Source organism: Kogia breviceps, chromosome 14, assembly GCF_026419965.1.
Source record: "Kogia breviceps isolate mKogBre1 chromosome 14, mKogBre1 haplotype 1, whole genome shotgun sequence".
NCBI classification, from domain to species: domain Eukaryota; kingdom Metazoa; phylum Chordata; class Mammalia; order Artiodactyla; family Physeteridae; genus Kogia; species Kogia breviceps.
In genome coordinates, this window is record NC_081323.1 from 56,474,191 (window position 1) to 56,488,974 (window position 14,784).

At 49.0% G+C, this 14,784-nt stretch overlaps 1 protein-coding gene across 6 annotated transcripts; it reads right to left on the reverse strand.

Moving 5' to 3' along the window:
- Positions 1 to 586: 586 nt before the first annotated feature.
- Positions 587 to 10,249, reverse strand: NMRAL1 (NmrA like redox sensor 1). 6 transcript variants are annotated; one of them, XM_059037454.2, is made up of 6 exons: positions 10,002 to 10,249; positions 9,732 to 9,805; positions 6,285 to 6,523; positions 3,394 to 3,643; positions 1,947 to 2,137; positions 587 to 875 (listed from the first exon to the last, which is right to left on the reverse strand). In XM_059037454.2, exons 2-6 carry the CDS (start codon positions 9,769 to 9,771, stop codon positions 696 to 698), a joined length of 900 nt encoding a protein of 299 aa, XP_058893437.1. In that variant the 5' UTR covers positions 9,772 to 9,805; positions 10,002 to 10,249; the 3' UTR covers positions 587 to 695. The 6 variants fall into 6 exon arrangements, with proteins under 6 accessions (XP_058893437.1, XP_058893436.1, XP_066868939.1 ...); XM_059037453.2 differs by having other exon boundaries at positions 9,732 to 9,851; positions 10,002 to 10,209; XM_067012838.1 differs by having other exon boundaries at positions 9,965 to 10,036.
- Between the last annotated feature and the right edge of the window lie 4,535 nt (positions 10,250 to 14,784).

The following is a 14,784-nucleotide window of genomic DNA, read 5'->3' on the forward strand; positions in this document are numbered from 1 at the left end:
GAACATTGTATTTAGGGCCCAGCTTACACTGGTAGGTTGTCAAAGAAGTGCTTTTTCAATGACTCAGTTAATGAACGGATCGAATGAGTTTGGCTGCCCTGCTCCCCTTTCAATGCCTCTGCAGGTCCTGAGGCTGATGCGGGGTAGTACAGACGCTGATGGAGGTTTCACAAGTCCACGGAGACACTGGTCAGCCCGCCGGCTGTGTCCTCTGGGCCTTCATTTCTCTTCTCTAAAGCGAACAGGAGAGGGAAACCATCCAAATGCCTGGGGAGCTCAACCCGGGTGGTTATCTCCCTGGTTTCCCTTCCCAGCCTTTGCTGCGGGCAGCGTCATCTTTTCTCAGCAGTGTCCGAGTCTTATATGACCTGGGGTCCACAGAACTGCCATGTTCCTTCAAGGGTTCTTTCCAGCCTGTTTTGTTATCACCCACATCTCGAGGCCTCTGCACCCAGGGGCCCAGGAGGCAAGAAAAGAGAGAGGGAGAAGGGGCCAGTCTTCCTGCCCTCAAACTCAAAGAAGGAACACGTGGGTGGCACCCCAACCCCAGTCCCTGAAACAAAGCACTTTTCTTTTGGAAGCCATCTGTGAGAACAATGGCCTTTATTTAAAAAATAAACTTTCTTGTAACACAAGAAAGGATCACTGTGACTGTACCTCCCATTCCCCCAGATGGGGCTGAGAGGTGGGCAGGGTCACAGTCCTGCAAAGTCCCCTTTGTGCTGCTCCAGCCACTGGTCCAGCGTCCTGGCCTTGGGGTTGAGCCTCAGGCTCAGTTCGATGTTGCGGTCGGGTTTCAGGGCATAGAAACGGAACATGTTGGCCAGGTCCTGGGCTCCAGGGAAGCCAAGCTTCTCGTAGTCCTCGGGGCTTATCTGGAAGTAGAGGGAAGTCTCTTAGGGTCGATCGGCATCTGCAGCATACTGTTGACACCTCAGTTCCTACCCTGGTCCCCACTAAGTTTACCTGAAAACCAGTCTATTATAAAGATGAAATGTCAAAAAGCACTGTTCTAGGGCAGTTTAAATCCTGTTCTTCCAAGATCACGAGATGAAAAGTTCTCAGTCCTTTCCAAATCAGAACTATGCGTATGTCACTTGCTCAAAAAACCAAAGTTGTTCCCCTTTCCTGACCAAACTGAATCTTAACTCCTCAGCTTCCAAATCCTCCATGACTGCCTCAGGCTTTCTTTGTTTAGAGAGTAAAACGCAACCATTTAGTATATGTTTTCTAGTGCATTCATTGTGCCAAGGGAGCTTTACAGCAATTGTTCCATTCAATCCTCACAGCAGCCCAAGGAGGGGGATACTCTCCATACACCCACTTTACAGATGAGGAAACTGAGGCAGAGAGGGGTCAGGGGCTGGGCCTCCAGTCACACATGGGTGGGTGTTAAGGGCTGTGAGCAAGATCTGAGTCCAAGGTCTGACTGGCCTGAAATGCATCCTGCCATGGCCTCTCCCCCATCATTGCTCTGCTTGGGTCTGGGGGCGCTCTACAGGTGGTTTCTGTCATTTAATGACTTGGAGTAGCCCAGATTTTCATAATGAGAAACAAGGCACCTGGGGGTCTGGATGGGAAGACAGTAGGCAAGGGGAAGGGACTGTGCCAGGCCAAGAAGTGGGGGGACCAGGATGGGGCCTACTCCGGCCTCCTCCCCTTCCCCGAGAGGAGCCCAAGACATCCTGCGTTTTCCCTCCTTGCTTTGGCCCCTACTGTCCCCTCTTCCTGGAACCCTTCCTTGCCACTTGATCAACTGACAAAACCAGAAGTTTCACTCAGTGGCCACACCTGGCTCCTAAGAGCAGCACGACATAAACGTTCACAGTGAGAATGAATTTGACTTTACGTTGCTCAGAGCGCTGGGGCAGCCCTAGGTGCCCCTTCCCTTCTACCCGCAAAGCCCCTCTGACCGCGGCTGCCAAGTCCCAGCCTGGGCCCTCCACCTTGGCATCTCGCACGGTCTTCCTGGTGTGCCTGGAGAGCAAGGCAGCGTACTCCTCCACCGTGTGCCTGCAGGTGCTGAGCCCGATGTTCCGGCCGATGTATTCTTCGGGCATCTTCAGCAGGCTGAGCACCATGGGGCCCAGATCGGACACAGACATGCCGTCCATGGGCACGTCACCCATGGGCAAGCCTGGGAGGGAGAGAGGGACGTGCTGGCATGCGTCTCTGAGTGGTCGGTCCCCACTGGCCAGTCAGCTGGATGTGTGCACAGGCCAGCACCTGCCATGAGGCAGACACCCCCGGTGTCAGCAGAAGTGAGTCAGGAAATGGGACACGATCGAGCTCTGCCACCCGGCAGGCCATTCAAACCCTGGGAGCCCGGCTGTACCCTTCCCAAGGCAGGGAGAACCCTGGGCCTGCCACCCCTCTCAGGCCTGAGATGGGAACAAGGGGAAGGCGGGGAAGGGGCTTTGACAGGCACCTCTGAGAACGGGAGCTCCCAGGGTTCAGGCCCCCGTACACTTCATCAAACCCGAATCCCTGATAGGGGTGCCTGTGGTGGGGAGTGCTCCAAACATCAGCTCCACCGGCAGGAATTCTTGGTCAGCTGAGGCCAGGGCTGACCCCAGAGCAGCATGACGGGTGCTGATAAACATGTTAAATTAACGAGTGACTCCACCTGCCGAGGTGTGGTCTTCGGATGGAGAGGCAGAGCTGTGTCCTGATGAGGCACCTGGAGCGCTCGGGCCCTGCCCTATAAAATTTCCGTGGTTGCCCATTCAGACGGCCCAGGAAGCCTGCGGGGGTGGAGCCTGTTCCAACTTACAGACGGAACACAGGTGAATCTCCGATTATGGCTTTGCAAACTGTAAAGGGATATGCTGGTGCGCCAACACAAGGATGAGACTGCTTACCAGCAGGCATGACCCAAGCAAGGGTGAGTGGTGTTCACGCAGAGGTGAGGGGCTGGGAAGGCTCAGACCCCTCCTGCTCCACCTGCTGAGTCACCTGCATTAACCCACTGCCCCGCCGGCAGGACACAGGTTGTACATGGTTCCCTCCAAGCTGTTTACAAATTTGCAAACAGATGTTGAGAAGAAAGTGCTTTCCTACTTCAGGAAATCTATAATTGGACCTCGCCTTCCAAATCCTCTCCTTATTTATGAAGCAGTAACGATAAACACACTCGGTAAAGCTCTCCAACAGACAAAGCACTGCATCCCCAGACTCGGCAGATTTTCCCACAGCCCCTGGGAAGTCCGAGTCATGCCCATCTCACGGGACAGGACGCAGAGGCCCAGCGTGGTCACATGCGTTGCTCGCAGTCACAGCCTAACATGAGCGAGCCAGAGCTTGGACCCAGAGCCCTCTGAGGACAAGCCCAGTGGGCCACCATGGCTCCACACGGTGAGAGGAGACGCCCAAGGAAGTGGGGAGGGCACTCACTCAGCAGGTAGCTCTTTCCGTCTGGGGCTTTCTGGGGCAGGAAGCAGGAGAGGAGGTTCTCGAAATAGCAGGGCAGCCGCACGCTGGTCATGGGGACACCAATGTCCCGGAAATATTCCTCCACCTCCCCTTTGCCGTCAAAGTGTCCCGCTGCCAGTCTCCCTGCTGTCAGCTTCTTGATGTTCTCCAGGCCACTGTAGACCACATAGTGCAGGCCCAGGCGCTTGGCCAGATTGGCCAGCAGCTTTCCCTGGTGGGCAGGGAAGGAGAAACCACAAAGCTCAGAGGGAAGATGTGTGTCCCTATCACGGCACTGGCTCTCCCACCCCAGAGGCCACTGTGCCTGGTGCCAAGAGCCCTCTGATAAGGCTCCCTCTTCCGTGTGTGGCTCACATGGCGCCACACGCTCTACCACGGGATTATAAGCTCCCCACCACCCGCATAGCCTTAGCGCCCCTTCTCTAGATTATCTGGGTCGTTCCACCTTCCAGTGTGCTGGACCATGGCCCACCGTGTGCCACCTGGGAAGGTGCGCACAGGCTTCCTGCCTCTGCCTGCTCTCAGCATCTTGTCCCCGTGCTGGGCCGTCTTCCTGGGAGAGCCCCAACCATACCCTAGGGAAGTGTTACGGCTCAGCAGTTAATCACATGACATACCACCTGGGTTCCAGACTAGCTCTGTAGCACATTGGCTGTGCCATCCAGGACAAGGGGTCTAACTGTTTTGGCCTTGGTTAAATGGGGACAGAAGCACGACCTGCTGCACAAAGCTGTGTAGGGTGCTGGATGGTGGCCTCCCAAAAGATACGTCCATGTCCCAAACCCCAAAACCTGTGAATGTCACATCATTTGGAAAAAGGTCTCTGCAGATATTTTTGTTAAGGAACTTGAGACGAGATCATCCTGGATTTACCCTCGTGGGCCTCAACCCAATGACGAGTGTCCTTATGAGATGGAAGAGGAGACACAGAGAAGAGGAGAGGCCTTGTGTAAACAGAGGCAGAGCCCGGAGTGATGTGGCCTCACGGAGAGCTGGTACCACTGGGCGCCGGAAGAGGCAAGAATTGGAACCTCCCTTGGAACCTCCAGACAGGGCAGGGCCAACACCTTGCTGTTGGACTCCTGGCCTCCAGAACGGGGAAAGAATAAATTCCTGTTCGTCTTAAGCCACCTGGCTTGGGGTCATTTGTTATGGCTCAGGAGGTCAGGTTGACGAGATCTGCGTGAACCAGAAAAGCTGTCTCTGTCCACTCTCTGAGATGGGCTTCCATGTAAGACTGCAACTGAAGAAAGGCTCGGGGCTAAAAACAAGTTTGGAGACCAGTGGTCCGGTCCAGTCTCCCTTTATTGTACACAGGAGGAAAGACAGACCAGCGCAGGGAAGTCAAGTCCACAGCCGCAATGGTGGGGAGATGTGGATGAGGCAGGACTGAAAGCCCGCAGGCGCAGGTCTCAGCCCAGTGCCTTTGCTGTGGCACCAGTCATACCTCCCACAAATACCTGAGTGCCTGCTACGTGACAGGCCCACCGCAAGTGTCCCCACCTTCCAAGAGACTTTGGATGCATGTTTGTCTCACATCCCTCCCCTCACCACCTGGGCTCAATAACCACCCAACCAGAGAGAAGCCGGGTGGAAAACAGAATAAAGAGAAACAAAACATCTGAAAGGGGACATGGAGGACTTTTTGGAATGATGGAGATGTATTATATTTTTATTAGAATGGTAGTTACATGGGTATATTTATTTTCAAATTTCATTAAATTGTACAATTTAAAAGTTTACTTTTTATTTATTTATTTATTTATTTTTGGCTGCACAGGGTCTTCGCTGCTGTGTGTGGGTTTTCTCTAGTTGCGGAGAGCGGGGGCTACTCTTTGTTGCGGTGCACAGGCTTCTCATTGCGGTGGCTCCTCTTGTTGTGGAGCACGGGCTCTAGGCGCACGGGCTTCAGTAGTTGTGGCACGCAGGCTCAGTAGTTGTGCTCGCGGGCTCTAGAGCGCAGGCTCAGTAGTTGTGGTGCACGGGCTTAGCTGCCCTGTGGCATGTGGGATCTTCCTGGACCAGAGATCAAACCCATGTTCCCTGCATTGGCAGGCAGATTCTTAACCACTGCACCACCAGGGAAGTCCCTACATTTGATTTTAAGAAAATTATGGGTCAATAGAGTTTTTTAGAAAGTGTAGAGTCACTGGATGACACAAAGCAGATTGTGGTTGCCTGGGGCTAAGGAAGGGGGGAATGGGGAGTGACCGCTACCAGGTATGGTGTTTCTTTTGGGGTGATGAAATGTTCTGGAATTAGGTAGTGATAATGGCTGCCCAACTTTGTGAATATGTTAAAAACCACTGAATTGTACACTTTAAAAGGGGGAACAGGGACTTCCCTGGTGGTCCAGTGGTTAAGAATGAGCCTTCCAATGCAGGGGACATGGGTTCAATGCATGGTTGGGGAACTAAGATACCACATGTCGCGGGGCAACTAAGCCGATGCCTCAGCTACTGAGCCGGTGAACCAGAACTAGAGAGAAGCCCACGTGCTGCAACAAAAGATGCCGCATGCCGCAACTAAGACCTGACACAGCCAAAAATAAATAAATAAATACTTTAAAAATAGTCATAAAAGCTTTAAAAACAAAAGGGTTAACAGTATGGTACATGAATGAAGTCTAAAAAAAGTCATCAGATGAGGAAGCAGCCACCTTCTGCCCTCATCAAAGTCTAGTAGGGCTGCATAGAAGAGGGGAAAGGCCTGCAGTGTCAGTGGTCAGGCAGGGGTCAGCCCCTCTCTGGCAAGTCGGAGCTGCCCCGCAAGGGCAAGTAGAGACCAGGGAGCACCTTTGAAGATGGCCTGCTCCTGCCCTGGCTTCCCCACGCCCTCCCGCCTACCCTTACCTGCTTGACCTCCTGCTCCTGGCTGCAGTTCTCCCAGTAGTTGGTCACGATGAAGGTGGCGTGAGCCCCGATCAGGGCCAGCTCCATGCTGGCCTCATCATCCTGGTCTCCCTGCACTACTTCTGCACCTTGCAGCCTCAGCTCCTTCGCTGCCCTCTGCCCAGGGTCTCGGGTCACCACTCGGACCCTGAATGTCCCATCTTCCAGGAGTGTCCGGGCCACTGAGCCCCCCTGGGCACCTGCAGAGAGTCAGAAAGACCCGCAGGGTGGGACCAGCCTGGGAGCCTGCCAAGGGTGAGGCCCTGCAGGGAATCCTCCACCACAGCAACACACCTGGCACTTTTCACCTGTGATTCCCACTGTTTTGCCTCACACAATCTTTTAACTAACAGCTTCATTGAGATAGAATTCACTTACCGTAACGTTCATCCTTTTATTTTATTTTTTTAAATACAATTTTAAAACAAATTATTTATTTATCTTTGGCTGTGTTGGGTCTTCGTTGCTACACGCAGGCTTTCTCTAATTGCGGCGAGTGGGGGCTACTCTTTGTTGTAGTGCGCAGGTTTCTCATCGCGGTGGCTTCTCTTGTTGCAGAGCACGGGCTCTAGGCGCATGGGCTTCAGTAGTTGTGGCGCATGGGCTCAGCAGTTGTGGCTCACAGGCTCTAGGGTGCAGGCTCAGTAGTTGTGGCGCACGGGCTTAGTTGCTCCGCAGCACGTGGGATTTTCCTGGACCAGGGCTCGAACCCATGTCCCCTGCATTGGCAGGCGGATTCTTAACCACTGTGCTACCAGGGGAGCCCACATTCACCGTTTTAAAGTGTACAGTGCAGCAGCTTTTAGTACATTCAGAGTGTGCAACCATCATTACATTCAATTTTAGAACATTTTCATCGCCCCAAAAAAGAAAGTCCATACCCATCAGCAGTCACTCCCCATTTTCCCCTCCTCTTCAGCCTGGCAACCACTAATCTACTCTCTGTCTCTACGGATTTGCCTATTTTGGACACTTCACATAAATGGAATCACACAATATGTGGTGTTTTGTGTCTGGCTTCTCTCACTTATGTTTTCAAGGTTCATCCATGTTTTAGAAGTCATCACACACCATTTACAAAAATTTTAAAATGTATTATGGAGTATTTTTTAAATATTTATTTATTTATTTTGGCTGCGCCAGGTCTTAGTTGCGGCATGCAGGTTCCTTAGTTGCGGCATGCATGTGGGATCTAGTTCCCTGACCAGGGACTGAACCCGGGCCCCCTGCATTGGGAGCATAGGGAAGTCCCTATTATGTAATATTTAGCACATACAAAAAAGGGATACTAACACCCATGAGCCCACCGATTAGCTTAAGAAATAAAGTATCACCTACACCTTAAAAAAAAAGACTGAGGGGAATTCCCTGGTGGTCCAGTGGCTAGGGCTCTGCCCTCTCATTATTGAGCACCTGGGTTCAATCCCTGGTCGGGGAACTAAGATCCCACAAGTTCCGCAGCACGGCCAAAAAAGAAAAAAAGAGAAAATTATTAAAATCATCAAAAGGAAGAAAATAAAAATCATCCATAAATATATGTATGAGAACACTGGATGCAAATAAATAAATAAATCCACTTCTTACAAAAAAAAAAAAAAAAAAACGTTGGCTGCAGTATTATTATCCATAGTGGAAGTTTATAGACAACCTAGATGTCCTTTGGTAAGAACCTGGCTAAATAAGTGATAAATCCATACAAAAGTGATTAAAAAGAATGTGGCAGGGCTTCCCTGGTGGCACAGTGGCTAAGAATCTACTTGCCCGTGCAGGGGACATGGGTTTGAGCCCTGGTCTGGGAAGATCCCACATGCCGCAGAGCAACTAAGCCTGTGCGCCACAATTACTGAGCCTGCGCTCTAGAGCCCGCGATCCACAACTACTGAAGCCCGTGTGCCTAGAGCCCATGCTCCGCAACAAGAGAAGCCGCCACAATGAGAAGCCTGCGCACTGCAACGAAGAGTAGCCCCCGCTCGCTGCAACTAGAGAAGGCCCGCACTCAGCAACAAAGACCCAACGCAGCCAAAAATAAATAAAAATAAAAATAAATTTACAAAAAATAAAAGAAGAATGTAGCAGGTCTGTATGCATGACTTATGTGACCACAACGTGTCCTGGAGTGGAAAAGGCAAACTGAAGAACTACAACTACCCTCATACAGTACTGGTGGGAATGTAAAGTGGTACAGTCGTTTTGAAAAAGTCTGGCAGTTCCTCAAAATGCTAAACACAGTTACCATATGATCCAGCAATTCCACTCCTAGGTATAGTCCCAAGAAAATTAAAAACATGTCCACACAACAACTTGTATGTGAAGGTTCACAGCAGCATTATTCACAATAACCAAAAGGTGGAAACAAATCAAATGTCCATAATGGATGATGGATAAACACAATGTGGTATATCCATATAATGGAATATTATTCAGCCATAAAAAGGAATGAAGTACAGATTCATGCTACAATGTGGATGAACCTGGAAAACGATGCTCAGTGAAAGAAGCCAGACACAAAAGGCCATGTACTGTATGATTTCATTTATATGAAATGTCCAGAATGGGCAAATCTTTAGACAATAGACTGCCAGTTTCCAGGGGCTGGAGAAATGGGGAGTGACTGCTAGTGGGTATGGGTTTTTTGAGGGGGTGATGAAATGTTCTAAAACTGATTGTGGTGAGGGTCACAGAGCTCTTTGAATATACTAGAAACCAGTGAATTGAACACTTTAAACACGTGAAGTGTATGGTATGTGATTTATACCTCAATAAAGCAGTTATATATTTTTAAAATATATACAGGAAAGAAAAAAACAGGTGGGGTAAAAATAAAACACTCCCATTTAAAAAACAGTATCATAGGGGTGGGAGGGAGGGAGATGCAAGAGCAAAGAGATATGGGAACATATGTATATCTGATTAACTTTGTTGTAAAGCAGAAACTAACACACCATTGTAGAGCAATTATACTCCAATAAAGATGTTAAAAAAAAAATAAATAATAAAAAACAGTATCTTTATATACCTAATTTGTCTGGAAGGATACTCAAGAAACTTGCCAACAGTGATGGATGGGGTTTGGGGACATAGGTGGGAGGGAGATTTAATTTTGATATTATGTGCAATCACCTGTTATTCAAAGCCAAGTAATTTTTTTATCACTTGTTATTCAAAGCTAAGTAATTTTTAAAAAAAATTAAAAGGGAATCAGCGCTCAGGTCCTGCTCCACGGCCCCACCCTGAGTCAGGGGTCCCAGACATCTCATCGCTCCCTCCAGGACCCCGGGGACGTCTTCTGGAGCTGAGTGAGGGGCGGGCGCCCAGGCTCTGCGGGGTCGGACCGGCCTGATCCCTGCCCTGGGCTGGCCTTAGTGAGGGGTCCTGCGCCTCGGGGCCTCCGTTTGAGGTTTCGCTTACCTGTGGCTCCAAACACGACCACCAGTTTCCTGTCTGCCATGAGGTCGGGAGCCGGAAATGCAGTCCGGAGAGGTCTGAGGGCCGTGAGAGGCGCAGAGTCGGTGAAGGGGCCGTGGGTGCCTGCCCGGAACAACCACGCGCGCTCCAGGTAGGACCAAGGGGGCGGTCCGGCCGGGAGAGGTCGGGACCCCGCGACCGCCGCCCCCTCGGGCCCGACCCCCACCTGGTCCTACCCGCCCCCGCCGCCCGGGTCCTCCAGGTCGGCTGTACCTCCTAGCCGCGGCCTAGATGGGAAACTGTCCGGGAAATAGGGACCCCCGGTTTTGCAGCCGAGTCCACGCCGAGGGGTGGGATGGAAGCCTGCGAGCGGCGCCGCCCCCCGCCTCCAGCTCCAGCTGCAACTTGGCAAAGTCACCCCTTCCCGGACACCCTCCGTGAAGGAACCCAGGCTGGGCTGCTTCCGAATCCCAGCCGTTTGGGCCGTGACTCTGCGCGGAGCTGACCCGCTACCCCCCTCCGCGGACACAGATGGTTCGTCCCGGCTCCGGCTAGACTCAGCGGCAAGTCAGGACCCGCCAGCCCCAGGCCTGCGTAAACCAAATTTGTGTAAATAGGATCTGACCGAAATGTACACGCAGAGGGCTGCTTAGCCGGATGCTGGGGGTGATGACTGTGTGAAGCAAAAATAAATACATAAACACATAATAAATAAATAAAATTTTATCTTGCGTGAGCATCTGAACTTTGATATATATATTTTTTCTTTTTTGGCCGCAGGCAACGTCATGTGGGATCCTAGTTCACCGACCAGGCATTGAACCGTGCCTCTGCAATGGAAATGGGGACCACCAGGGAAGTCCCCAGAAAAGAGATTTCTTTGTGTTCAACTAAAACTCAAAAATGGCCCTCTCACTCCTCTTCGGAAATTTATTGCTGACTGGATAAAAGCATTCATTTTTTTTCCTTTCATTCATTCCAAAATGTGTACTGACTCCTCAGGGAATGTCAGCTGCCTGACAGTAGACACTCGTCTGTGTTCACTGCTGAGTTCCCAGCACTTAAAATAGTACCTGGCACAAAGTAGTCGTTCAATAAATATTTGCTGACTGACTGGTTGTCTAAACTAGGAACTGGAGTCACAGGGAAATCAAAGTAAAACTGGTTCTGTTTTCCCGAATCTAATAGTGGAGATAACCTACCAGGTAATGTGTATTTTACATATGTAAAATGTCAGTCTTTATGTGTTGTAAGATGTGTTTATTTATTTTAATAAATACTCATTTATGTTTGTGTTTACAAGTGAAGGTGGTGTCTAAATAGAGTGTTTAAATCTTGCATTGTCTCCACACCCTGTTATGTATGTCTCTGAGCTCAGACTACAAAGTTTGCCAGGAATACCTTCCTCCCACCGCCTTAGATAGAACTGACTCCTACTTATTCCTTAATGCGCCACATAACCACCACTTCCTCCAAGAAGCCATCCCTGACCCCAGGCTAGGGTAACTACTATTTCACTCCTATCTCTATTCCACTGGCAACGTTGTCTCTACCATATTAGACCCAGGCTTCTTTTTTTTTTTTTTTTTTTTTTTTTTTTTTTTTGCAGTACTTGGGCCTCTCACTGTTGTGGTCTCTCCCGTCGTTGCGGAGCACAGGCTCCGGACGTGCAGGCTCAGCGGCCATGGCTCACGGGCCCAGCTGCTCCACAGCATGCGGGATCCTCCCAGACCGGGGCATGAACCCGTGTACCCTGAATCGTCAGGCGGACTCTCAACCACTGCGCCACCGGAGAAGCCCACCCGGGCTTTTTAAGAGCTGGCTCCATGTCTTTTTTGTCTCTATCTCTTTCCCTCCTGGCACAACGTCCAGCACTTAGTAGGAACTCAATAAATACTCACTAAATGGAACCCAAGTGCATATTATTCTGATAAAAGATGAGGTTTTGGGGCTTCCCTGGTGGTGCAGTGGTTAACAGTCTGCCTGCCGATGCGGGGGACGCGGGTTCGTGCCCTGGTCCGGGAAGATCCCACATGCTGCGGAGTGGCTGGGCCCTGAACCATGGCCGCTGGGCCTGCGCATCCAGAGCCGGTGCCCCGCAATGGGAGAGGCCACAACAGTGAGAGGCCCACGTACCGCAAAAAAAAAAAAAAAAAAAAAAAGAGGTTTTTCTTTAACTGCATGGGTTAAACCACAAAACTCGATGTTCTGAGGTCTCCACTTTAATGAAATAAATCCAAACAAGGAGATCCCTAGTGGGACCAGCTGCATAATTTGCAAGGCCCAGTGCAAAAAGAAAATGTGGGGCTCCTTGTTTTAAAATTACCAAGAACAGTGATAGCAGAGCATTAAAACAAACCCACGGTCCTTCTGTGCCTGGGACCCAGTATGACTGATCCAGTCATAAGCCCATGAAGTTGATCGACCCTGGTCCCTAGGTTTGAGAGTAGCAGCCCAGGGCCACGCTGGGGCCTGAGCAACTCTAGTGCCCTTTGGCCTTGCTGAACCTGAAGCTTGGAAATCAGTGCAGGCAATGAGGGGCAGGGAACAGCATCTCTGTCCTGGGCTTCTGGTCAGTGGCGCTGGTGCCAGGGAGCTGTCCCGAAGTTGGTGGGCAGACAGGCAGCCTGGGCAAAGGTCTTGTTTCTTGAAGCCCCAGCTACCCACCTCAGGCGGTTCCCTGAGGCCTGAGGGAAGAGATTTGGCTATTGACTGGCATATGATCAGCCGTGACTCAACACCTCCTGTGGGACTTTATATCTGACAAAGGACTTCCTGCAAAGCACTTGCCAGCATCTCACTCAGCCAAGCGACATGCACCAATGATGATAACAGTGGGAACCCTTCTCTGGGCTTCTCCTACATGTCAGGCACAGACTTAGCCCCACATTATCTTATTTTAACTCTTGAGCAACCCCTCCTTCAATCAGTGCCGCTCGGTTTAATTCAATTTTACGTGTGTGTGTTTGGGGCAGGGGGCAGTTTTACGATTCATTCATTTTTTTTCTTTTTTCTTTTGGCCACACAGCATGGGCATGCAGGATCTTAGTTCTCTGAGCAGAGATGGAACACATACCCCATGCAATGGAAGCACAGAGTCTTAACCACTGGACTTCCAGGGAAGTCCCAAGATTCATTCTTTTATTTTTCTTTTAAGTTAATCCTGTTGAGTTTTTTGTTTTTTAAAAAAATATATTTATTTATTTATTTGGCTGCAGCAGGTCTTAGTTGTGGCATGTGGGATCTTCGTTGCAGCATGCAGAATCTAGTTCCCTGCCCAGGGATCAAACCTGAGCCCCCTGCATTGGGAGTGCAGAGTCTTAACCACTGGACCACCAGGGATGTCCCAAGATTCATTCTTTTAACTTTGATTTTGGTAGCATAATGCATTTATTCATTCTCATAAAAAGTTTAAATGGTACAGATATATAGCACAAATGAGCCTTGACATCCCTCTGTCATTCTAGTGTGTAAACCTTCCCTCTTTTGGATGCATTTACATGCCTAAACATGAACATGTAGAAAGATAACATTTTGCAGTTAAAAAAATAAAACAGAAAACAATTTTTAATATAAAAAATAAAAGGGATTGTTGACTAAAAAAATTAAATAGCCAATATAAGAAAGAAATGGAAAATTTTATTTGCATCAACCTGAGCTCTGAGAACTGTTCCAAAGAGGTAAGGGAGGAGGCCAGAATATATGTGATTTTGATAAAGGGTTACATGCAGTCAAGCACACATCCTGGGAGACGGCTACAGCTATTCATGAGGAACAGATATCTTAGTTAATGGTTTTAGTGCTTTTCTAAGTATGGGAAGAAACTGGGTTCATAAAAATTTCTCCTAAAAATATCTGAGGGCCATTTCTGTCAGTTTTCCTAGAGCACAAAGTGCCTCATCCTGATCTTTGCCCTTTCAGGGTGGGTTGTAGGTCAGTGACTGTAGTGGCTAATGACTCAATTCTTGTAGAACTGGATGGTGGGTAACATTCTTTATTTTACAATCTCCTCCCTTTCAGTCTTAATTTCAACCAAGTTTTGGGAGGCATTTTGTGACCAGTTTGTCCCATGGGACTAGGAATGCTCATTCTCAGGTCAGGATTTCATTGATAGGCCACTTAATGTACTATTACTGGACTAGGCCCTGTTTAGAGTAGTCAAAAGCCTCTGGACCACCTGTCTTACAGTCTGTCATGGTCAAGGAAATGGTTCCCTCTTGTTGCTTCTTCCCATATGTAGAGTTACACTATTACAATCATTGATCTAATAGAACTATATATAAGGTCAATTGTTTCAAGTTGCTTCATCGTCATTAATTTGATCTGAGCCTCGGTCACACATTTGGTAATGCAAGAAACATTAATCTTGTAAACATAGAATACAAGTAATTCAGCTAGTTACATTAATAAAGTCATAAATAAATATTTAAGCTAAGAACTTACATTAGGTGCAACCCAGTATCTCCCCAAGATATCTGCATCCTGACTCCTTACAGGATTGAGAAAGGAATGTTATTGTCTCAGGAGTTTCATGACTGGCTTCAGAAGGAGAAAAATTGATATTTATGGTTGAGCAGGTATTTCTGCCGCTAGGGAGGGCTGGTTAATGCATAAACCAGATACACAATGCACACTAGAGGGGAGGGAGGAGGCCCAAACAGAATTTTATTTTTTTTGTGACCAAGTTGTGAAGCTTGTGGGATCTTAGTTCCCTGACCAGGGATTGAACCCGGGCCCTTGGCAGTGAAAGTGTAGAGTCTAACACTGGACGGCCAAGGAGTTCCCAGAATTTTTCTTGTCTTAAAATGTGAATTTTTACTTCATCAGGATCATATTGAATATATTTTTCCCCCGAATTTTATTATGAAAATTTGTGAACATAAAAAAAACTTGAAAGAACTGTATAGTAAGCAGCTATATATTAATACCACTTTCATTCTTTTTTTTTTTTTTTTGACCATGCCATATGGCATGTGGGATCTTAATTCCCCGACCTGGGATGGAAATCGCACCTCCTGCAGTGGAAGCGTGGAGTCTTTAAAAATTTTTTTAATTA